Genomic DNA, 26,955 nt, shown 5'->3' with positions numbered 1-26,955 from the left:
CGCCAAGCCAACGGACCACCGACCGCCTTTCATTTCCCGCGCAAAAATGTCCACCAGTGAGGAGACCTGGCGTGCTTTGCTTGGCACTTGGCGAACTTGGTTATCGGCAATACATTTGGCGTTCTGAAGGAAATGGTGGCAACCATCGAAAAGTGCCTAGTGAACTTTAATGCCTACCCTACTGGTTACTATTTTAAACATAGACTAATAATAAGAGTAGACCGAGCTATGGCAACCCTTTTGCTGCTCATAAACCAAACCATGTGACTGGTGTATATCCTAGCAATAGCGGGCGTTAATCGTAGCAGACGATCAACGCCAGCGCGAAATAAAATAAATAGAATTGATGGAACACGGAAGAATGATCTTTTATGGAGTGCGATTTGTAAATTTGTTATTCTAAGTTGTAAATATTTTGTTAATATAGTGAGTTTTTCGTTTAGATAGTATTGTGCATTTTCTTTAGTCAATTTCAATAACTCTCTAAGCAATAAAAGATGCAAGCGACCAAGAAGAATCAGCAAACGGTAAGATTTTTACCTACAGTTTCAATTTAAGATATTGATTAGTACATTTTTGCGTTAACGCAAAACGTTTACGCAATTTCGGGTGCGTTCGACGAACCTCACCGGTTAACCAGTAAGTAACCGGATACTTACCGCAACGTTCTATGATCAACCGGTTACCTCACTGGTTACCATTCTAAGCAGTTGATTGGTTGATTGGAGCACGTGATCATTAGTTGTCACCTGATTAACTAACCGGTCGCTCTCGGTCGTGCTCATCGAACGCAACCTTCGTTTACGCCAACGCTGACAGCTCAAATGAAATAAAAGTTGCCGAAAACTGATCAAAAACTATTACTAATGTCAAAATAATGCATAACTAAAAGAAAAACAGTTCAATCTCTGCACCTGGAAGTTTTTTTTTAATGAAAACACATTGTCTTAAAATACATGTCGAGTGCCAAACTATAGATAGTGCTGCCATCTAGCAACCATGCTGCTAAAGTCTTCGCCAAGCCCTTCCACTAGTCACATGATACATCTATGAACCAATTTTCTTCACAGCAAGAATGAGAAAGCTCGGTCTACTCTTATTATTAGTCTATGATTTTAAAATGTTGATTGGTTGATTGAAGCACGTGATCATTAGCTGTCACGTGATCGGTTAACTGGTAGCTACCGGTTGAGTGAAATTTTTAAGCGGTTGTTTGGAGCATTTGATCATTAGCTGTCACCTGATTAACTAACCGGTCGCTACCGGTCAAGCTCGTCGAACGTAAGCTTATACGTGAGGCATAGCATAAAGAATAATTATTAACTGCATCCGTTAAAGTTTGCGTGGTTTGGTTTTGTTTACATCGCGTCTCGCGTGTAACGAATCGCATTTTCGCTTCGAGTTCACCCTATTGCTTGCTAATTAAAAAAACTTAAAACTTGGAATCAGAATGTTCGATATTCGGCTAAGTAGAAGCATGCCAAAGGCAGAACCTGAAATTGAAGATATTCAGAACTTGGTTACTCCTGGAACTATTGTTTCTCTCATGATCCCGGATTCATGAGGTACATTATTTTGAAAATATAAGTTGAAATTGCTTTTTAACCGACTCACGTATTTGCACGTAATATCACGTTTTATTAAAAAGCCCCGCAAGACGGACTTGCACGTAGAAAACTGCCAGAGAAAAAGTTACCTCCAAAAGGCCCAGGCCGTGAAATTCCTTCTTCGTTTCCCCTCTGATCTCCCGGGGAGAGAGGCATTGCTTTATCTTCCCCTTCTACACGCTCTGTTAACTCCGAAAGGACACTTGTAAAAACTTTCATTTGTACCTTACTATTGAGAGATGTAATGGACACCGCGGTGGACACATCCTAACTAACATTTCATTTTAGATTATTTTATTAATTTGTTAGGAGCTTTGATGAAATCATATTTGAATGTGTAATATTAAATCATTGAAATTTATATCATACAGTCAACTATGACTATGAGACGTAATAAATCAGTAGCTATATAAAAGTGGTACTAATGATGATGGGAAAAAGTTCTTGAAATAAGTTTAATAGCAATCATCGTCATATAAAAGACAAAATCTGTAATCGAATAACGCTATAACATTACCAAGACTGGAAGTCGCGCGCCATAGAATGCGAGATGGTGTTACTTTGATCTTGAACCACTTAAAATTCAGTAATTTCATTTATAATTTGATAATAGTTTTTGGCAACGTTTGACGAGCTGAGCAGTGCTCTATTTTTGACAAGATTTTACTATTTTAAATCCAATAAGTGAATTTGTGAAACATTCAGAAGAGGTAACTTGGTTGTCCGTTTTCAGCTCATACCATTAGGCAAAACAAGACGCATGTTTTATTTTGCTAAGCGTTTTGTAAAAAGTCAACTTATACTATAGTGAAATCCCGTTACAAGGAACTTCAAAGGACCCTGCAATACCTTCGTTATAACGGGAGTTTCATTGCAATGGAATATACACCTTGCAATGACAATTAAATCAGTAATAAACATTTACTTTGCTGAAACAGATATTTTGTTGCATTGCTATTCGTAGTAACGGGATTTCACTAAATAAAAATGTAACGTGTAACTACAAAAGTATGTATCTCCAGTTCCAATTTTTTCATGATGCGGCTTTTTCTCTCATTTCAACAACGTCATGAGATAGAGAGTTTCAAAGTGGCCCTCTATTTTTTTAAAAAAAAGTAGCACTAAACTTACTGCCCTCGAACCACATGTGGCCCTCGAAGCTGATCAATCTGGCCCGAGTCTAAAATTATATTTTGTTAGCTTCCAAAACAACCAATTCTTTTTATTCAGCACTCTAAAAACAGGTGAAATTTTCATATCAATTAAAAAAGCTTGAAATAGTTGATAAAAGCAATTCTTGGTTTGAAAATTTCTTTCCTTTTGAGCGTTTTCCCATGGTATCTAGAAAATAAAATTGCGAATATTTAGCTTTTGTATGTGTTCCGGGCCGAGAAATTTATCTTTTTATGAGAATCCCTTGGGTTAAAAAACGGTGGTTACCAGTGGTTTAAATAAAACAAAAAACGTTATTGTAACTCAAATCTTTTTGTAGCTACAGATTTTTTTTTTTTTTTTTTTGAGATACTTACTTTTGCAGCCATAAGTTTCAAATTAATTCCCTAATACATGCTATTTAACAAGTCAATTTAACTGGCATTTGACACATAAAAACAGCCATGCAACTTCGTATGAAAAAAAGGAGAAATTCGCACCCGTCAAATTATGATAGAACATTTTTCTGAATTGGGTAATACGAGGTACATCCAGGGTTCGCGATTTTTTTTTTATTTAAATCGGAATTTTTTTTTTATTTAAATCATTTTTTTTTTTTTTTGGATTTTTTACAAATCTTCAAAAATTTCTGGGTATTAACTATTTTACATTTATTAACATAATATATTTCATACTACAGATGGAAAAGCAGCTTTTCAGCTATTTTCATTTCATGGCAGTAGCTATTTTTAACAATAGTTTAAGCAGATCCGTTTACACCAATGCATGATTCAAATAAAAATTAAAGGTTGTCCCCCCCCCCCAGCTACAATCACCAATCCTTCAACTATAATTCTAGGAAACAGTATTACCACTATTTCCTAGAATTATGATTTTCATACTTTTAAGAAGAAAAGATTCTTAAAATTTGGCAGTTTTCTATGTTCCTCAGCTTAGAGTCAACAAAAGTTCTGAAATTGATTTAGTTGTTCAATTAGGATGAAGGCAAAAAAAAAAAAAAACCTTGATAATAAGGCAATCTGAACTAATGAAATCATTCAGCTTACTTTTAAAAATAGGAAAAGTACTTTAAATGTTCAATATTTTAAAAAGATTTATTAATATGTTATAATGTTTACATAAGATGTCATTTTGTTTTACGCTATGCTAAAAGATAAGGTTAACATCATCATTTAAATTTTTAGTGTAAAATAATATGTTGAACAATTAATTTTCTTGACTATAACATATTTCTCATGGTTTATGAGAAAAACTGAAAATTTTTATTTTGTTTTGAACAGCTAATTTTGGAGTAAAAGCAATGTTGGAAGAGTTAGAAAACCTGTTACACACACAGAAAGAGGGATCTATGTAGTTTTGAACTTAATTTATAAAAATAAATGCAACTGATTTTAATCAATGATTTTGTTAAAAAAAATCACTTGATTGAAATCAACTGATTTAAATTAACGATTTAAAAAAAACACTTGGTTTATATCATGATTTAAATCAAGGAACCCTGAGTACATCCATTACAAATAATGGCAATTGCTGCTGTAAAGTAGATATGGTTGTTATGGTCAATTTAAGATTATATTTACAGCGTATACCATTATTATGGTTACCATATTTCATTTATAATGGTATAAATCTCAATCATCAAAATATAACCAAATGCTTTAAAAAATATATCCTGTTGTGAAACAAGTTTTTTTTTTTTTTTTTTTTTTGAATCAATGTTAAACATTCCTTTTTCATAAATATATTTATTTGAACATGTTACATTTTACTTGAAAATATTTAATAGAAATAGAGAAGCAGTCTGCACCTTTCATACCATGGGGGAGTGATGCTCTAATAATTGGATAGTTGAATTTTCATATTAAAAAAAATGTGCATGTGAAATTTTTTTTTTAATGCAAGTAGTTAAAACTTGAATTTTTTTTTTTTTTTGTTTTGGTAACACTTGCTTTTTTTTTTTTTTTTTTTTTGAAAAATGCCATGATAGGGTCTAACAAACGCATACACCCCTCCATAATCTATTTCTCCCAGTTTTATGACCTTGGAATTTCCTACCTATAAAAGTTTATTTTTCAAATTTTACATTTGACTTATTTAATATTTTCGTCTTGTATATCTCTGACAATCGTAAAGAAACCAAATCTCTTGTGGATACTTTTTCATCATTTTATGTAGTTTCAAGTACAGTAAAACCTGTAAAGTTGACCACCCTTGTAAGTTGACCACCTCTCTATGTTGACCACTTTTGTCGGGAACGGAATTTTTCCTATCTCATATAGCGAAGGAAAACCTCTCTATCTTGACCACCTCTCTATCTTGACCACCTGTCTATCTTAACCACCTGTCTATCTTGACCACTAATGTACGCCGAATTTGGTTTGGAGTATTGTAAAAAACCCTTTGTAAGTTGACCACTTGGTTTTTTTTTTTTTTTTTTCAACTTTCTTCAGCAAATTATTTTATTTTATTATTTATTTACTTATTTATTTATTTATTATTATTATTATTATTTTGATAACTTTCTAAGACTGTTTTTAATGCTTTGATGACAGACTAGCATTTTACTAACTAAACAGCAGCTTAATGCTTATGCTGCTCTTTATTCTCAAAACTTGTTTTTCATTTGTTGTTCTATTTGAGATAGCTTTTTTTACTCTGTTCAATGAAAATAGGTGTCAGTAGTAAAGTTCAAAATCTTTTCTTTCAGTTGCAATATGCTGTGGCAACACAGGAATTGTGTGAAAAGAGCTGGCCTGGATCTATATATTTTGGGTCCCCCTGCAACAAAATATGTAGGCCCCTCCCTCCTGGCCAGCAGTGTCTATTTGTAAAGTGCATAAGTCTTAGTGCTAGTTTTTTTATATTTTTTCTTCAATTTCTAGGGCCGTTAGCCCCTTTAAGGACGCGGGCCCCTCGCACTGCGGGTACACAGGTCTGGGCCTGCTAATAGTAAAGTTACATGTCCAAGGGATTAAGGGATAGGACATTTTAATTTTTCGTTTATAAACTGGGAGAGTCGAGCTTGTTACTCTTTGTGCTGTACATAAAAAGGCTTCAAAAAGAAAGTTAGTTGAACTTGAGATTAATAAAATGTATGAAATATTAAAATTAATTGAAAATGGAGAAAACCAGAGAAAATTAGCTGGTATATATGGAATTTCTGAACCAACAGTGTCTAATCTAGTTAAAAACAAGAAAAAAATAACAAAATTATTTGAATAGTATTTTTAATTATTGTTTTACTTTCAATAATGTTAAACACTGAAAGTGAGTTGAACAGAAAGAGTAAGGGTGAATTCCTCAAAAAATGAATACATGGTGCAAGAAATGACAAAAAAAAAAATTCCCTTTATGAGTTGACCACCTGTCTAAGTTGACCGCCAAAGTGCTGCACCACGAGTGGTCAACTTACACAGGCTTCACTGTATTGTCTTTTACTTTTTACAGAAACATATGCTGCAAATACACACTAAATCTATATTGGTTTTGTTTGAGGTAGGAATGACTGCTGCTTATGCTTAACAAAAAAAATTGTGTGTGTGGAAGGGGGGGACGATCGTAAATTTCAAAATTATATCACTTCTTCCCCACCGTCGGGCATTACCTAGAACCACCCCTATTTTTGTATATATTTTTCCCAACCATATAGAAAATTATAAAACTAGCATGAATAAAATTATATAAAATTCCAGCGACGAGTAATTAAATTAAAAAGTGCGGCAATGCGGCATAGGAACCTCTTCCTCCCTAGTCAGAGGAAAGCACCAAACCTATACCTTAAGTTGAAAAAAAAAATTAAGTATAATTTATATATCACACTAAAACAAGACATATTCCAAATCCGAAATACAGTCGAACCTCCATGTATCGAAGTAGCAAATTGCCGGAAAAAAACTCGATATATAGAAACTTCGATCTATAGAAACAATCTTATTTTATCCTAAAAATCTCCTAAAACATTAAAATTAAAGCATATCCCTATCACAATTTTCGTGTATGAAACCTAGTTTCGAATTTATACGAGCATCGGATTAAATGAAAGTTAATAATTAAAAAAATAACACAAATTACATTTTTGCGCCTTCATACGTATTCATTCTTCTTCAATTCAACTTGATCCGCAACAATAGGGGATTTTCGTTTTGACGATGTAATCGCGAGAAAAGTAAAAAATCAATCCGTTTAACTTGAATGATTTTTACTGCAGCTAAAAAAGACTAGGAATAATAATCAACAGACAAAAGGAATAACTTGAAACTGATTTTACAATGTTAGTGATTACAACTAAGATATTTGAAATAAACTTGAGGGAATTTAAGAACCCCAGAACGAAACAACGACCCATCTACACACCCCCGAACCCCAGATTCCTTATGAGTTTCGTAGCAACCTTTAGTGAACATAATTTTCTCCCCAACCTTTATTTTTTATAAGACAAACAATCTAAAGTGGAAAAAAATCTATGAATGTCTCGAAAAAAATTTCGATATATAGAGATTATTTCGATATATAGAAACAATTTTTCTATGTAATGAACATAGAAATTTGTTGGAATTTCGATATATAGAAAATTTTGATGTGTGGAAGTTCGATATATGGAGGTTCGACTGCACTTTATTATTCCATTACATTGCAGAAGATGTGAAGGAGGGGGAGCAGGGGGGGGGGTTCCAAATACAGCTCGTGTTTAGTGCTTTCGAAAGTCACAATTAGGGCCCGCCTGGCACACAACTTCCTTTAGAAACGAAGACTACATCCATTGTCATTCTTATATTATCCGTACCTATTATAATTCAATACTTGATCCACACAGGTCAATCAATCATCATGAGAGAAAGAGCGAAATACCTGAATGGCAAAAAAATGAGTTGCACTATTTAGGACTAATGTTGGTTTTTGCGTTGTATTTTATTGTTGATGAGTGGACTGGCAAGCTTGAGTTACAAATGTCATTCCAGTCTAAAGCGTCAAGTGTTTTGAAGGGTTCTTTTTATAGAGGTTTTCCTTGAGGGGGTGTCAACAGTGAGAAAACAAACCTTCGTTGTGATGTTTTTACATCCCTATGTGATTTATCAGGAAGGATTTAAAAAAAAAAGGATTGTACCATATTTTCCTGCTTATAAATGCGGGAAATAGTGGGGAGGGGGGGCAAGTGCGCCCATTATCTGGCCCCCCTCACTTTTTCAAGCCACGAGCCGCCACTACCAGTAAATAGTACAATCATTAAGTACATCAGTGCTGTATGTACAGTGTGGATTTTCAGGGTTCAAATCACCTCCGAAAATTTTCAAGTCATTCCAAAAAATGCTTCATATTGCTTTTTTTGCTAAAAATTTGTTATTACTATATATTTCATTCATTTATTTATTTTCGCACTTCACTTGAAAATAATACACAATTGTTATTGAAAGAGTGAAAACTCACGACTTTATCTTTAGTATTTATTATTTATAATGTAATTATTGCGAACATTCTTTTTTACGAAACGATACAGCAAAGCAAATTTTCCTCCAAATTTTAAATACTTGACTCACGCACAAAAAAGATTAAAATTTTTTAAATTTGAAAGTGCATTTCTATTATTTAGCGTATCTTATTCCTAAAAAAATACGACTTCAAGAGGCATCACTTCGAATGCGCGTATATCAGTACACGCATCTAATCTATGCTTTTGAGTTTTTATAAAGACATTGAATAGTTTATCAGAAAAGAAGTATAGTGAACGAATTGGATTTCTTTCCTTCATTTACGAGATACGTCATTTTTTTATTAGTATGTTAATGTCCTTAAGGCAGCATCTCTGCTTTAAATAACCTATTGTAGCAAAAATCAATAAATAAACAAATTAAATCAAACTTCATTGACCATATAAATTTAACGAGAAATAGGTTACGTAAAATCCTCCCCGAAATAAATGCCTGATTACAGTCCTAAAATATGTATTAGAAGTACGTATCAGAATTAGAAAAAAAATTCCTACAACTTTAACTATAAAATCTTAGATTAGAAGATATTTTCACGAAATTATTATTTTTAAAAAAATGCATAAAAGTGAAACTACTCAATGTCTTTTTGGGATTTCTTTTCTAACTCCCAACCCCCTTTCCCATCTGCCGTGTTTTACATCAAATATTTATCGACTTATTATCGTCTGTAACGTTTATATTTCTTTGTGTTAATTTAATATCGTCAGCGTTATCTAGTTTCTCTCACTCTCTTGTTAGTAATTCTAACAACAAAAGAAATTAAATGGAATAGTGGAAATATTTCTATGGAATGTGAAAATGTTGACGATGTTTTTCTCGCTCGTTGTTGACAAAAAATTAAATATTTCATATTTTAAAGTAAATAATGTGCTTGCTTAATTTTGTTTTAACTATACAAAATATTTCGCAGAAAAAAAAATGCGAAAATTGACCAATATATTATTTGATTATCCGGGGAAATTATTCGAATAAGTGGGAATTCTTTACATTGCATCTATGGAGAAATATTTGATCCAGAAAAGCTTTATTCGTATAGGCGGTGAAAATTAATGTAGTTTCTAAACGGAAAAATATACTGTAATTTATAAAAATATGGCTCAACAAAAAAATTATTATTATTATTATTAATACTTTTCAAAATTGGCTATCTTTTCTGATGTAAAATAATTTATTTTGGAGAAAATTTAAGAATTCTAAAAGACCTTTTCTTCATTGCAAGAAAATACAGCTACAGATTCAACTTCCACAACTCCACGTGGCTTCAATGGAGCGTAGAAGGGAAAGGGATGTGGGCGGAACTGAAACTTCACTTGTCATGATTCAAAAGGGATTATCTCCTTTATACTCAACCTTGTTTCGTCTTGTTCGGGGGGAGGCATTCCACAGGTGAAAGTACGTGGCCACCAGAATGGCATTGTGAACTGGGAAGCCCTGTGCTAAAAAAAAGCATTTTTTGGAAATTCCTCCTTTCGTGGGCGGGTTAAATAATGGAAAAAAAGAAAGAAATTCTTTTTAACATCAGGCTGTCAATAAGTAAGGCTGAAACTCCATAATAGGTTTTATTCAAAAAAAAAAAACTTACAGCAATAATTGCGATGGCATTGTAAATAAAAAAATATCTGCACCCTCAAAGTAGACAGCTCGAACTTTGAGGTGTAAATCAGCGTTTTGAAAAAAAAATATCGTACTGAAATTAAAAATCTTTCTACAAGAATTTCATAGAATGAAGGAGCTCATCTCAAAATAGAGTACTATCCTGCTAAAAGAAACTAATATTATAGCCAATGAAAATTGAAATAAAAAATTTCGCTAAATATCTCCATCTGGAGGTTTTACAAAAAATTTGTAGAGCAAGTTTGATGCCTTCATCATTGGTAATTTATCCCTCGTTTTGGGATAATTTTTATTTGCGAAAATAGTCAACAGGATAGCACCCAAAAGAGCTTCTGTAAAGGTTGTATGTCTCACACTTCAGCTTTTAAAACAATGAGTCATATAATAATAACATCAACTGCTAACAACTATTATCACTAGAATAACAAAATTCATCTTCACACGTAAGATTTGATAATAGCACTTCAAACAAACAATTTTTGAGGTGTGCTCCATTCTTTCTTTGTGTGCAAAATGTTCAAAAATGTTAATCAAAGACAGGTTCATTCTTGACTTCCCTTTAAGGCAGCAGGGCTGTGGAGTCGGAGTTCAAGATTTAAAATTCCAAGAGTTGGAGTTGTTGTTTTCCAGAAAGACTCACTGCCAATGCTTGCAGAGTTGGAGTCAGACTGATTTTGGGGTAAAGGAGTCGGAGTCGGTCCTTTTCACTCCAACTCTGCAGCCCTGATTAATAATAAGTTCATCTATCATTTCTTCATATCCCGTCAATATTTACTTCAAAATGCATTTATGAGTAGAGCCTGGATTATATGGATTGAAAAATCTTGAAAATATGCATACATATTGCACAAAAAATACCAAACATGTGCAAGGCCAGATTTGGGGGAGGGGGGGGCGGGCGAGGCTACTGCCCCAGGGTCCCAACAACAAAGGGAGCCCCAATAAATTTTTTACCAAATATCCTAACTTTCTTGGGTCAAAAATATCGGATATATACATATTTATCAAAATATTCGGATCTGTATCAAAGTATCGGATATTTTTGAAAATATGATGATCTTTTCAAACCCTGATTAGGGTCCTCCACACTTCCAAATCCGACCCTGAACATGTGCACTGAAACCAAAAAAAAAAACTAATAATTTTTACTCACAGCAAGAAAGTAACCACATCTTTATGAAAAATAGCTTCTTATTTTTTTATTTTCTTATTGAGGCAATAAACACATAGTAAGGTAAATATTTACACAGAATATGTTATGTGGATTTAGCCAATTTAACTACAGTAAATCACAATTAGTTTTCTTTTGTGAAAAAAATTTTATTTAATACCTTTTGAAAAGATGAAAATATACTTTCAACTTCTCCTTTTTATAAAATTGTCATTTTTGTGCAATTGCATATGCACTTAATTATTTGCATGTTTTGGCTCTACATATGAGCATAATTCTCATCAGAGTTTTGGAGCAAATAAGATTATTGAATAATTACAGTACATTTAATGACACTAAATATCTTTTTCTTCTTAGAGGTCGTGGTACATGGATGGATGATGATAAAATATGTGCTAGTGTAGCTGGCACTATTGAAAGAGTTAATAGGCTAATTTCGGTGAGACCTCAAAGATCTAGGTTTGTGCTCATTTTATTTCTTTATTTACTGTTATTTTTTTTTTTTTCAAAAATCTAAATATTTTTTAAGTTTTGACATTTTAAATGAGGATTTTAAGTTGTTAAAAATGTTTGAAGGTGTAAAAACTTTTTCCATTCGCCAGAGGTGTAATTTGGCCACAGGAATTGGGGGGTGGAGGGGAGGGGGCAAACTTTTTTTCAAGGGAAATTTATTTGATTCATATTCTGCCATCCGACTAAAATAATGAAAAAATTTACTTTTTCAAAAAATAAATTTAAGAAATCATAATAACTTTTAACGCAAAACAGAACAAAATTACAGAGAGTAATGCGCACATGCAGCCTATGCCCTGAACCAAAGTGATATTCTATTTCAGTGACGCAACCAGGAAAAAGGTATTGGGGGGGGGGGGGCACATCGAGAAATGAAAGAAAAGTTTAGATCTGACAGGAAAAGGAGATCCTGAAAAATTTTGAAACTTGTAGCTTTAAAAACGCAATTTTAGACTTTCTTCGTTGATGTTCGAGGAACAAAAAGTACAGGGGTTTCAGCGGAATTTCTAGAAATTGTAGCTATAAAAACCTGATTATAGGCCATATATATCGGCGTTAGGGTAACGGATGGGGCTCAAGGACAGTCCCCAATCCATTTCTTTTTTAATAGGTCAAATTCAGTTCCTCCTCCCCCTGCTTTCGACATTGAAGTTTCAATAACGCAGTTTTAGGCAAACGGTTAGCATTTTCCGGGAAGGAGGTTCTGAAGCTCTTCCTTGGTAAAATTTTCAAAATTATGGTGCTAAAAACTAAGGCAATGTTTTATATTCAGGGGCTGTTCCACTTAAAATTTTTGTGAGTGTAATTTAAAAAACCTAATTGCTTATGATGTTGGAGAAAGGCGAATATTTTCTGAAATTCAAGTCTTAAAAATGCGATTGTAAGGCCATATTTTGTAATATTAAGGTCAGTAATTTTTCAAAATTAAAGCTCTAAAAATGCAATTTTAAGCAATTTTTGATGTTGATGTGATGTTGTTTCCCCTGAAAAATTCACGAAATTGAAGACCTGAAAATGAAATTTAAGATGCTCCATAATGCTTTCAGTGTCTGAGAGGGGAGGGGGGGGGCTTCGGAGGAGCAGTATTTTTAACACTTTCTTATTTTCAGATGCACTAGAAAAAAAGCGAAGAAATAGGGCGAGGTGATTGGAGGGGGGGGGGGGTAATTAGCTGATAACAAGCTGTTACTTTTGAATATTTTTAATTAAAAGATTTACTTTTAAAAGAAATTAAGATCTTCCGCTCATTACTATTAATTTCTAAAACTTACGTTTTCTTTTTTTCTCATCAATGGTAAAGGTTTTGAAGAACATTCAACTCAGCATTCTGGGGGAGACCATGAGCTGGAGGCCCTTTCTGGTTGCACCACTGTTCATTTTGAGCCATGTATTACATGGTTGGTTGTTCATTCATGTGAGCGCCAGTTTAAGGATTAAAAGTAAATTTTGCTTTTAGAAAAACTTTGGAAATGCAATATGTTAGCTCTTTCTCGAAAACACTCATTTTTTTTAGGCATATAATCCTAGTTTACTACCTAAATTTAGTAAGCTAGGATTACATGCCTATATATATTTGGGGGGGGGGGGGGGTCATCCTCACTTTAGGATCAGGTACGCTTCAGATTGTGCCCCTGTGGTGCAGTTTAAAAACAGATAAACTATAGGTTGAAATTATTAATTGGTGGTTGAAGACAAGGATACAGCTTTCGCATATAGTTCATAACAATTGCATTGGTAATACGCAAATTACATTTTATTATAATTTGAAAATAAGGTATAGATCATTTGACAAACCATTTAAAAAAATCATTCGCTTAAAAACTAGGGGGACAAAATAGTAACTCTGCCCATGGCTCAAAAAAGTAGGGGGGCACTTGTCCCCCATAATTTACGCCAATGCCTTTGGCTTTCTCATCCATAACATTCTAAATGTTTCAAGTAATTCAGTGGGATTTTACTTCAGTATACTAATATTTCTCATTCTCTAAATATATTATTAAGCAGTAAGTTGCTGTACTTAAGCCGGGGCTAAGGTAAAACAACATACAATATACTGATAGCCAGGCCCGGCTCCTAGGGTAAGTGACCTGTGACACCGCCTAGAGCGGCAGATTTTAGGGGCGACAAAGTTCATGATGGCAAAAAGAGAAAGAAAAGATGAAAAAACTCAAAATGATTCCTTAGTTTTTTTTTTTAGCTCAAATTGCAGCAGTGCACGGACGATTTAAGAGAAAAAAAAAATCAAGACCAGGGCCAGGATGACACTTGTCAACATCACCTGGGGTGGCAAAAACAACTAAGCCGGCCTTGCCGACGGCCATCCAGAACCGTGCTGTCAGTAAATTGAATCTATCATATTTAAATGTACAAAATCAAATACTACGTAACTAGTATTGCTTTCCAAAAACATGTTTACAACAGGGATGGATCCAGCCTCTAGTTTTGGTGGAAGTTGTTACAAGAAAAAGGGTTCATAAATAATTTTTGGGTATAAATAACTGATCTGAATCAAAGTTTTTGAAATGTAAATCACAAAATGCAGCTTTAGGCTATATTTGACCACTTAAACATAGGTTATAACCCCCCCCCCCACCTTCCCTCTCTATCCATACCAGGTGTACAGTGTAAGCCTTATATTCTCCTTATACAAGCATGTGTGTAGCTGATTTTTTATTCCACTTTGTATTGCCTGCCATATATTTGAGTTGAATGCATATGAGAAATAGTTGAATTACTTGAAACAAAAAAAGGAATATATATATAGAAAATATAAAAAAATGAATTTTTTCTCTAGAAAAGCAGTTCCCTAACGGCATTCTGGTTAAGATGATAATTTTTTGAATTCCAAGATTAAATGAGGTGATGATTTTTTTCCACCTTAAAATGAATATTGTTTCAAAAAAGGACAAAAAATTGTAGATAATTGGATTTTTCAATTAGATTTTATCTTTTGCTTTCTGTCAAAATTAGTTTTAATTAAAGACTGCTGATAGACAATCTTCTGTAACAAAAAAAAAACACATTGGTTGCTTTACATTTTATTCAGAAACATAATCTTGCTGTTTTTGTTTTATGTGCCTATTTTGTTTATAATGTGAAAATTTCATTCCGACTTGCAGTTAACTTATGATAATGATAACAATTGCTTTCCTTTTCAATGAAAACAAGTAATAAAAATGAGCAAAATTGGGTATTGTTTTTGTAATTGTTCTTGGGGGACTATTGTTTGTAATATCTGAAAGTTGACATCATAGGTACATTGGTGAAGTTGGAGATGTGGTAGTTGGCCGAATCGTAGAGGTGCAACATAAACGATGGATGGTTGATATAAATGCACGTCTCAATGCTGTGTTGCTACTATCTTCTGTTAATTTGCCTGGTGGAGAAATGGTATGTGTACTTTTGTATCGATATTTTTATACTTATTCAATTCAAATATTTTATAACAAATATTTTTTAGAGAAGGAAAACAGAAGAAGATGAATTAATGATGCGACATTACTTGGAAGTTGGAGATCTCATTAGTGTATCCTTATTAAGTGGCCATTTTATTTATTTTTTACTTGCACCAGCATATATATTTTCACACTACTAAGAGTAAATTTAGTGTGTTTTACATAAACTATTTTCTATAGAATTTATTGGCTAAGGAAAACTAAATGCATTTATTCTAACCATTTGCATCTCATTTTATCCTAATGCAGTCGATCTTCACTCATAATGAGCATAAAGGGACAGAGCAGGATCTACAATTTTTCTAAGTTGGGGCAAAATCTTGAAACTACCGCACGAAAAAACAAAGAACGCAGCACAAAGCGAAACCTAACCCCCCCCCCCCCCTGATGCTTGCTCTCAGGGCAACTTCTGTGGGCGGAAAATTTACCCTATGTATATGGGGTTTTTTTCCATTCAAATTTGATGTAAAAACTTGAAAGCAGATGTGTAGGGGGGGGGAAGTTTCAAGATGCCCCGGGTCGAAAAAATCAAAAATCCGGCCTCTTTATGCCAGAATTAATATTTAAAAAAATGTTTTATTAACTAAATAACATGGGTAGCTATTTTTGTGGTAATGTTTTATATGCTTTACAAAATGCAACCACAGGTGAAGGATTTGCAAAACATTGGCAGTGATATCAGTTGCCTTAGCATTGCTTCAGGGTTTTTCCAGTCTTTTTTTTTTTTCAATTGCTTGAATTCTTTATCATGTAGATTTTGATGTTTTTTATTTTATATTTATGTTGCACTGCTGATATATAATTTGTAGCCAGGTTTTTACTTTATTATAAAGATTCATTTAAAAATGAAAAGAACTAGTAATTATGTAATAAATGAATACCTTTGTGCAGAAAAGCAAAAGAAAATATAACAGTGATCAGTCGCGCACGCATAAGCTTTGCAGATTACTGATCGGATACTAATTGACATCCAATAAAAGCTTTTGTTTGATGTCTTTACATCCTAAAAGCTCTTTTATCAATTTTTATTTTCTTTCATCAGTTATGTGTCAATAAAATCAAAACAACTTAAATTTACTTGTCAAATTTAATATGCATGTGAAAAAGTTATGTACCTGGTTTTCCAGCACGAATGTAAGCGGCTGTTTTTATGAATTAATGTTCTGATGAATCATTTACTAGTTTGTGAATGATTTCCAGTTAGTCAATGTATTTTCTGCAAGCCCATCATTTCAAAATTTTGTGTGTGGGGCGGTGATAAAGAGCAAAAGTTGTGTACTCATTACAGTCGGACCTTGATATAAGGTCACCCCTTGGGACTTTGAGAATGAGTCCTTATAAGCGAAGTGACCTTATAACTGGTTCATAAACTTTTATCGGAAAAACAAATTATAAAATATAATGTTTTCAAAACTATATCACTTGATTAAGTAATGATGTTTTAATAAGTTGTGTAAATTAAAGTTAGAAATTAGGAAATTGTTTGTTAAAATTTTAGTTCAAAAAAAAACTCTGTACAAATTAAACGTATCCGTTGTAAATGTGCTTACGACGGACACGTGAACTACAGAAGACTCGCCTTCAAAATTTGTATACATTGCTAAGAGCCGTCTTTATTGACCTTGACCCTTATCTAAAAGCTGTCACCCTCAGTCCGCAAAGCATGAATAGGGAAAAAGATTAAAAGCAGCCAGGGAACAAAACTTTCTTTTTACCTACGTTAAGGGTGGTGAATGATTCCTCCTACTCACTCTGCAGTCATCCTCTCTCTACAGCATTCCAGTACCTCTACCCGCCTTTTTCCTAGAATTTGAGGGGATAAAGGGCTTTGTGGAAAAGTTTTCCTTCCATTCGTTGGGCAGATGGCATTTTGTCGATAAAAAATCATGTACTAGGGAAAATTCGTGGACGGTGAGGCTCTGAAATCTCTCAAAGAAAGTCAGACAAAAATGACCTTATAAGCGATGGCAGTATTTGATACCTGACCATATATCTGATAACCCATAACACAGAATCCCTATTCAATGAGTTGGGACTTTAGGAAAGTGACCTTATATGCGGGGTGACCTTATATTGAGGTTTAACTGTATATAGAATGCAACAAAATAGTTGCAGACACCATATATAAAAATATTTATTCTTCTCAAAGCTAGATGGAATTTGATTACCTTATTGACTAGCTTAACTGAGTTTACATACCTGATCTTCTGTGTGCCAAATATGCTTTAAAAAAAAAGTGATTATGTTCAAATATATTTCTTAAAATTTCTTGACTTTGATCAGGCAGAAGTTCAGTCTGTATTTGCAGATGGATCTCTTTCACTGCATACAAGAAGTTTGAAATATGGAAAGGTAATTCATTTTTACTAGATTTGTTCAATGAAAATAGTGCAGTTACAAATGCTGGTTAGTAACATCATTAAGTAAGAAAAAAGTCTCTGCAGTAAACCCGTGCAATAATGTATTTTTGTAGCCCTGTAAAATAATGTATGTACATAATATACTTAATTTTCTCTTATGCAGCTTTATATTTCATTCTCTTGAATCCAAAGTGCAATGTTTACAGCGTATGATAGTTTGGTACGTAGACTCCTAGTGGGATATAGTTGTGCACCTTTTTTCGGGGGAAATCATTGTTAATTTCGATGCAAACTCAAGTGGTGTTGTAATTTGGCAGACACTTTGTGATTTATCACCAGTCTTTTGGTTGCCAACTTGGCGACAAATTTGGCAATTTTTTTTATTTATTTATTTATTTTATTTATTTATTTATTTATTTATTTATTTATTTTTTTTTTTTTTTTTTTTTTTTTTTTTTTTTGAATTTGAATTTTTTTTTTTTTTAATCTGGTTTCAATTTGGCCATTTTGATGATGTTTAGAGAGTTTCTATTAAATCACATTAAAATTGCCAATAATGGGGAAATAACATTAAATTGGTGTAAAAGGAAGTCATGTGATGCACACATCAGCTTGTTTAATTTAAGTGTACAACTGGATTTTTAGAAACCAATTTCTGAATTTTTGGCTCCAAATTTGTAATATATGACTATTTATTTGCCTGTATCTAAGAAACTAAAACAGAGGATAAGAAAGAGAAAATTCAGCAACAATGAATTGGAGCATTTGATTGGCTGTGGCTCTTCTTTCTCTGCCAAGGGGGGTTGGTGGGGAGTTGGAAAGTTTTAGAATATGTTTTTTGTTTTATAACATTGAACACAACAAACAGCACGAGTCAATGACACGTTCTACATATGGCCCACAACCCTTAGGTTGAGCACCACTGGTGTATTGACCAAAATTGTTTTTAGTAAAAATACTTAGTATTCTAAAGAAAAAATTTTTTGTCTTTGTTAAAAGTCAGTTGTACATGAATCTAAATTTTTATAATGATTTTTATAATCATTTAAACCAGTGCTGCCCAACCTTTTTCTCCCTGAGGGCCATTCTCATGCTAAGATAAGTATCGTGGACCAGAACAAATGGAAAATTTAAATATATTTAAAAACTTAGCGTGAAAAGGAAAGAAAGTTACAAACCAAAATCTGTTATCATAACTTAATGCTTATATAATTGATACAAATTTTATATTTGTTTTTGCAAAATCCAATTAATGTCTTTTTGGCTTCTAATTTGCAACACTCCTTTGTAATATCAAGTTAAAATGATGAGTTGTTTTGGAAGGCTTCAAAATATTTTTTCGATGCATAACATTGAGCATCAAAACAGGTCACATGGGTTAGCTTCTCAGGCCACATATTGCCCGCAGACAGTAGGGTCTGGGCACCACTGATTTAAACTATCTCAAAATCTATTTTATTATCTGTTGCTTTGTAAAATATGTTTTTGTACTGCAAAACATACATTCATTCCCTTGATATTCGTTTAAGTGAAAGAAACTTCAGTGCAAAATTGTTAACTATCTACGCTTTTCTCTTATTGTTCTTTTTTTTTCATTCTTATTATCAGAAAAAAATAGGATTAAACTGTTCATTCTGCAAACTCTTGAAAATAAACATATTCTTTTAATGAAAATGTCAACTCTGTTGCTTGTTACTAAAAAAAACACTTTTGAAGAGAAAAGGAACTACTAATTTAGCCAATATGTGTAAAAATGTTTATTTTGTAGTCATAAAATGTCTTGGACTATTTTAGAAAATTAGCAGTGTAAGAAACTCCTTATATTTCATTCCTTCAAACAGATATACTGACATGAATTTGTTAGTTAGACCAGTTGTGTTACAGTAAAGTGTTTCATAATACTTATAGGGTGCACAGATTCCTATTTTTGCATATGTTTGCATATTTTGGCTTTCATACTGTCTCCAATGGCTCAATTGCACTAAATATTACAATATCAGATCAGGTGAAATGCAAATAAGATGGTGTATAATTGTTGGGTGATACACAGAAGCCAGTCACAAAAGAATATTCACTGAAAACATTTAAAAACAAATTTTACACAAAAGGAAAAAGACATCAGAAACACATAGAATCTTGATATGCAGTTGAAAAAGAAGGGGGAGGAATGACATTCCTCACCTTTTTATTTTAATTCTTTCCACCTTTAAAATCAAAATCTTTTTAATTTCAATAAACTTCATGTCAGAATCTGCAAACATCCATGCTCACCCATTCTCCCAGGACTACACTGCTGAAGTGTGCATGTATCTTGTTAGGTGAAAAACATTGTTATATAGCAGGAGCACAGCAAGGAAATTGTGGCTGTTAATATTTATTAGAACATTGCTATAAAGTGGTTTCAATAAGTGTGAAGTTATGTTAGTATTTATTGTCAAACATCATAGTCCTCAAGAGAAATAATCTAGATAATAATTTGTCTTACAAATTTGTTTCATGCATGAAATAAATATTAGGGAAATCATGAGGGAGACATTGCTTTATTTGTACAGTCGGACCCAGATTTACCGAACCTCTATTTAACAAATTTCGCAATTTAGCAAATTTTTCTTTTTTCTTTTCTAAAATGAAGGCAAAAACCTCGGTTTACCGAATGATGAACCCCAAATTAATAAATTATTTTACCAGCCAAAAAAAAAAAAAAATTTCGTTAATTTGAGTTAAAAATTATTGGATTGTTTTCCAAGCGTTATATCCATATTGTCCAAAGCAGAAAAAGACTTTTCTTGGAATCAGCAATTTTTGACGAGCAAGGGGCAACCGACGAACATTGATTCAGATGCAAGAAACTCTCTGCTGAAATCATAATGAATTTCCCATTAAAACTGCTACTTTTTCTAATGCTTTACATGGCCTGGAAACTGTAAAAACATATCTCATGCAGCAGGCTGCAAATCACACAGTATTTTCTTCTCTCCATCTTGTCGAAAGAGAACTATTTGGGGTCAAGTATCAAGGAAATTGTCAAACGCATATTACTCAATAGGTTAAAATTTCAAATTACCAACGTGTAATAAGTCGTGAAAAGCTGAATAAAAAGTGTACACTTTCTACTTATGGATATTTTTGTGCAGTTGCTTATTTGGGGTTTTAGATAAGGTAAGTGCAGTTTTTTAAATTTTTTTCACACTCCCATATTACAAATCCCCGATTTAAGGTATAAAAGTTTCGGTCCCGATGAGTTCGTTAAATCGGGGTCTGACTGTATATTGTTAACATTACATTATTGCCAGCATTCTATTTTTCATAGTTATCCCAGGGTCAGTTTGTCAAAGTACCTTCATCACTGATTCAAAGAAAGAAAACTCATTTTCATAATATTGTCAGTGGCATTCAGATTATACTCAGCAATAATGGATACATATGGATCTCTCCTGCTGTTGGAGAAGGAGTAGAAACAGGAGGCTTTGCCCAAAACCTAGAGGTAAGATTTTTTTTTTCTTTCTTTCTTCATTCCCTCCCTTTTACTTCTTGGTATAAAAATAAAGCAAGCATTGTAATCACACAAAAAATTAATAAGAAAAAACTCAAATTTTGGGCAAAACTTCCATCTTGCTCATGCTCAAATAAATGTTGCCTTTGAGTTTTTGCCTTTTTACTCCTTTGTATGGACTATGTACTACATGTATCTAAATAGAAATCTCAAAATAACTTTTTCAAAATATCTTAGAATTAAAATGGTGGTATTCATGGTTACATGTTGTTTTCTGAATTCATATAAATGTAAAAATGAATATTGAATTCAATTTTTTCAAATGTACGAAAATATATTTGAGCAGTTTACCCGCAATTAAACATCACACCCTCCCCCCCCAAAGCGAAAATTTCATTGTTTTCTGTGAATTAAAGACAATAGTAAAAACAGATCAGCGTACTTAAAAGTAATGAAAAGCTGTTGAAAAAGAGTACAGTCTTTTTTAAGTTAGGGAGCTCTTCATCATAACAAAAGATGATGCATCCAGCAAGTGACTTGCTTTATGCAATTGTTATACTAGGCATTCTATTCTGGAATAATTGGTGACCAAAGTTTCCCCATTTTATTCATTTTCTTGATCATAAATACCTATTTAATTATTCAAATCTTTGCCAATTTGCTCTGATACAAACAGCTATTATGCAATTAAATATTTCTGCGTATTACCTATATTTCACAAACGCATCATTACAATAAAAGATATTTGTTTCATTTTTTTCCCTCACAGTGTGTTTCAAAAATGGATCGTGAGAATATAGCCCGACTCAGAATTGTATATTAGCATTAGCAAAACATAATAAATTACTGTCTGATACAGTAATATTGTATGCATATGAAGAATCCTTGGGATATCAAGTAAGTCGTTTTTTACCTTTAAGTTTTTTTTTTTTGTAATATAATATTGATAATAATAGTCATTAATGATGAAACAAATAGTAGTTTTGCTACATTACCAAATATTCAACCATGTTATAACCAAAAAACTGGTTTCTATTTGACTAACAGATGTTAATTCTAATTTAAAGCAAAATAGTATTTATACTGACGTCTTCAGATTGTTTCTATTAAACATGTTTTACATTAAATATACTAATTATTGCTATCTGCTTCAGTTTTTAAAGTTGCTTTTAGTAATTACATTTGAATAGTTGTATTATTTTTTATAGTAAGACGTTTGCTATTTTGAATCTAATGCTAAAATCAAAGTACAAATGAAACTTTGTGTGATTTACTATCTTCCAGATTTCCAGGATGAGATTTTTCTGGGATTTCAGCCTTTTGTGTTTGTTTTGTAAAGTTTTTTTTCTTTTATTCCTTTTGCAAACCCTACAAAACTCTTGTGTTTTTTATGAAACAGGAAAAGGGAAAAGAAAACTTACTTATATATACAGGGTGTCCGCGCACCTGGAAAGTCAGGGAAAGCCATGGATTTCAGCAAAAAATGCTCAAAAGTCAGGCAAACTGACAACTGGGTTCAAGAATATGCATATTTATCAAATTATTCAGATTAGTTGCAAAATTTACGCATCTTAGCTGTTTCTTACACTTTTACGCATCAGTTCCGATTTATCAAACATTTTGAAGTCCGATTGTATCCGCTTCCTTAATATTCGCTCGTTTTTCTGTACTATGCGATTCTACCGTTTTGGATATTTATAATTATGTGTGTAGCTTTATTTTTAACCCTCCTTATATGTCTAATTGTGTAGTTGAGAATTTGAAGGCTTAATTTTGCCGCTCTCATTTGACTCACAAATTTTAAGTAATTTGCATCCATGTTGATTCAAGAGACTCATAATTTTTTTTACTAATTTTCAGCAGTCTTAAGTTCATGAAGATTTTAGGAAAAAAAATTGGTCTAAAGAATGAAGGATGTTTAGGACATCAATAAAATACAGAAATGAGGGAATTTTCAATGTTACATTTTTTAAAAAGTCCAAAAATGTTGCAAAAATCACAAATTTGGAAATTTTTAAATAATTGTAGCCTGCCCTAAAAAGTTTGGTGGTAATTTATTTGATAATGTCTGGTAAGTTAATTTTTTAGTGCAGTCACAGATTTTTTAGAAAACTACCAGCTTTAAAAAAATAGATTCATTATTTGAATATAAAATAAAATATTTATTTAAAAAAATTAAAAAGAAAAGAAAAAAATTAAAACTTAAATGTTTTGCTGTTCACCAGTAGCTTTACATCATTATTGCTGTATGTTTAATGCTTCATTCATTTTGAAAAATCATTTTGCTACTAAAACTTTTTTTTTTCAGTATTTTTAGTGATTGAAAACTTATTGCATATCATACCAGATTTTTTGGAGATTTGGTTACATGTAAATTCTTACCTATATAAAAATTTCGTATGATTTATTGTTCCAAAAATTATTTTAAAAAATTTTAGATTTATAAAGGCAGGCCTTTGGTAGCAAAATAATTAAGTTAAAAAACTCTAATTATTTCATGTGTACCACTAGTCATTGTTGCATAAATTGTTTTTTTTTTATAATAGTACCTGTGTGTACTAGTTGCTTTTCGCTTTAATTTAAATTGTATAGAAACAAATATCCGAAGCAAAGATCAGATGATTGCAATTTAGTTTTACAAAAGCACTAATTTAGATGTTTTTGTGAAAAATTAATGTTTTTTTCTGGAAAAATTGCATTCCGTGAATCATGGAAAGTTACGAGCAGAGGTCATGGAAAATCAGGGAAAGTGATGGATTTCAAAACTGGAAATGTAGCAGATACCCTGTATATATTCTAGCTGTGTTGCCCAAAATTGCATGGTCTACCCCAAAAATAAAAGTTGTCAAGTGACGCATGTTCAACAATAAGGTTTAAATAAAAGAAAGACAAGTAGTGTAGAATTTCCTGTCATCAAGTAGAAAAGAGCAATTTTATAAATAAAAATTTAAATTTGACCTATTTGGGTTTTTAAAACTATTGGCGTAAAGATTAAGTTTCACAGATTTTCTGGGGAAACCCCCCTAATTGAACTTCTGAGCATCAAAAAACTTCTGTTCCAAAGTTGGTAAAAATCTAACTTGAAATGGATTAATAGAAGGAACATACACACACACACACACATATGTACATACATAGGAAAAGTTTGTGAAAATTGATCCGCTTTTCTACTTTTCAGTTTTCATCCCATCAAAAAATTAAATTAACTGTTTGATTTTTTATCATGAATTTCATGTCTGATTTTTTTGAAAATGATCAAAAAATAATTTTTTATTGAAACTTTGTACAGTGGACCAACGTGCCCCCGGCCCAGGGTACGTTGGCAAAAACAAGTTTTGTAACAGTTTTAATCATAAATATTATCCAATATTATAACTAACTTATGTTCTTTTGAGTTCGAATGAAAAGAAAAAATTCTGCTTTTGCACTATTTATGCCAGAGCTTTCAACATTTTCAGCACAACTTGGGTCTACATCAACTTTACAGTTGCTGTTACTAAAATTTTGATTTTCTAATTCTTCTAAAAGTTTTTGATTATAGTTAGTTTTCAAAAAGTGGGCCAACGTACCCTTAATTCTTCGTCTGAAAAAATCCTGTCATATATTTTTTCTTTACAACAAAAAACAAGGGAACTACAAATACTAAGGAACTAAAAGCAGCTACTTTAGGAGTTCAATTTATTACTCTGTTCTTCATGAAAACCATTTAAAAAAAAATAAAGTTGCAAACTGAGTTAAATTACTCAGCACAGGAAAAATAGCAATAAAATTTGTTTCTGAATTAAAATTTGTTCAATAAAACTGTTCCATGGGATTTTGAAATTGAATTTGTAAGAGTATAGGTGCTGTTTATTTGTCATAAATTAAAATAAAATAAAAATTAAAACAGTATAACTTTGATAATTCTAAACTCTCGGAAAGAGAAAAAAATTCGAGATCAAGGTTTTGAAAAAATTACACTAGTAACTCTCACAATTATAGATACATAGGATATATATATATATATAGATCAATATATCCTCGCCTCAGAGCAACAGCAAGACATTTAATCCCTGGAATAACAGTAAGATGTCAGAACAGCAACTGTTGTTCTGAGGCGATGATATGTACTTTATGATCACTTTGCATAGCAATTAACTAGTTATTTTGAAATAAGTAGCAATTTCAACATCCTTTTTTTTTCATCTACAGAATTCAAAGTCTTAATTTTATCTTCAGTTTTACATTCATATAGGATCAGTTTGCATTAAATTTAAACTCTTCATTAGCCACTTTGTAAGAGTTAAAAATGCAGAATGATGAGGAGCAGGTTTTCTTGTTTTCGTTTAAAAACTAGTCAGCTTTGAAATGTTGACACCCTGTCCTCAAAGTGTGCCTTTGCATATGTTCCAAAGAAAAGCACGAAGAATCTTTTGAAAACACTAAGGTAAAAAGGGCTGCAGGATTCCCCCCCCCCCCCCCCACCCTATAGCTACACATACCTACTATCTCGCTCCAAGCCCCTATTCCTATACTTTCCAGAAAAAAAGGCTGAAAAACCAAAAGCAAAGGTCATTGAAACTGGCTCTACTATGAAAATTTTACAAGGAAAAATAGCAACTAAAACTTTCTCCAGTGCAAACATTTTACCATATCAAGGGTTTGAAAATAATTTTTGAGCAAATACAGAAAATATGTGTATAAAAATTTTTGTATAAAATGCCCTTTTTTTTTTTTTTTTTTTTTTTTTTTTTTTTTTTTTTTTTTTTGAGACTTTGAGGGTTTTGAGATTGAAGTTTGACTGTGAACTTTTGAAACTACTGGTCCGATGTGCCCGGTGGTCCAATGCGCACTCAACTGCTCCTTCCATTGCCATTTTCATTTATATAGATACATATTTTCAGTCCCGATTTCTTCTTTTTGCTATTATTTCTTTCTTGATTCATCAGTACTTGAACAATATCTAATGAAGATTGGCTGAGGTTATCAATCAAAACTGTTTATATTCGAAAATTAGGTAATTTCCTTGATTTAAAAATTTAATATTGTGATCTTTTTTTTTTTTTTTAGGTATTATTTTTCTTACTTGAATTTTGTTATTTGGTTGGTAAAACATGTACAATAAAAAATAAAAACACATTTAACACTTGAAGGTTTCATATTGGACTTGGGTCATCAGAATTGCATCCTTTTATCTGTGCACTTCAAAACATTTTTAGGTTTTTCTTTTAATTTTCGATAGCTATCATTTATACTTTAGTAATTGGTGGATTTTTTTTTTCTGAAAATAATAATTGTATTTTGCTTTGTCTTTTCTCTTCACGTTTATAGGCAAAAGAACTTTTAAAGCCAGAAGTTATGAGTTCTGTTGTTGATTTGGTTGAGCAAAGAAGAGAACTTGAAAGAAATTAATTGAAATTATGTTTGTAAATATTTTTTCCAGCTTGTGATCATATTAAATGTTTTTTCCTTAAATTTTATGGTATTTCATCTCTAGCAACTATAACTCACAATTCTATACTATCATCTTTGCTGAATCAGGTAAGGGATAAAAAGTACCTCGCTTATAAGATTAAAACTTTTCGCAACAAATGTTTCTCTATTAAGGCAATGTTAAAGAACCCTATTTAGTTGAATAATATTCCAATTAGGGTGGTTCTTATTTATATGGGAAAATATTTTTTTCGGAATTCAACAAGTGACGCCCCCTAGTTTTATGACTATGATAAAAAGTAATGCGTGCAAAATTTGAACTCAATCAGTCAATAATAACACGTGACCCTAGGACGTTGAACTTTAACACTTTTGATAATTTTTCACTAATCTTCAAGTTTTATCTTCAGACCCAGTGCATAGTTTCTCCTAGTTTTGAAGAATATTTTACAGGAAGATAGCCCTAAAATTAATCTTTTTAGTTACTTTATATAATCTAAAGATTTTACTTTGAATAAGAATGAAATAATGTTTAGAAACTTTACCTTAATCGTCTGTTTTTCTCAATGTATCTCGATTCTGCACAATTTTTTCCCCGATAAACTTGGACTGTCTATAAAATAAATTGCTTTTGTGACTCATATTTGGTTAATTGGTTGTGAAATTCTTCG

At 32.2% G+C, this 26,955-nt stretch overlaps 1 protein-coding gene across 1 annotated transcript; it reads left to right on the top strand.

Annotated features, from left to right (window-relative positions):
- Positions 1-1,348: 1,348 nt before the first annotated feature.
- Positions 1,349-26,263, top strand: LOC129226916 (exosome complex component RRP4-like). The gene is given in 10 exon segments (XM_054861546.1): positions 1,349-1,546; positions 1,549-1,565; positions 11,409-11,510; positions 14,819-14,954; positions 15,025-15,090; positions 17,303-17,371; positions 20,690-20,863; positions 21,642-21,678; positions 21,681-21,769; positions 26,183-26,263. Coding segments are annotated over 10 exon segments (867 nt in total). The 5' UTR covers positions 1,349-1,450.
- The last annotated feature ends 692 nt before the right edge of the window (positions 26,264-26,955 follow it).

Source organism: Uloborus diversus, chromosome 7, assembly GCF_026930045.1.
Source record: "Uloborus diversus isolate 005 chromosome 7, Udiv.v.3.1, whole genome shotgun sequence".
NCBI classification, from domain to species: domain Eukaryota; kingdom Metazoa; phylum Arthropoda; class Arachnida; order Araneae; family Uloboridae; genus Uloborus; species Uloborus diversus.
This window is presented reverse-complemented; position numbering and strand designations above follow the sequence as displayed.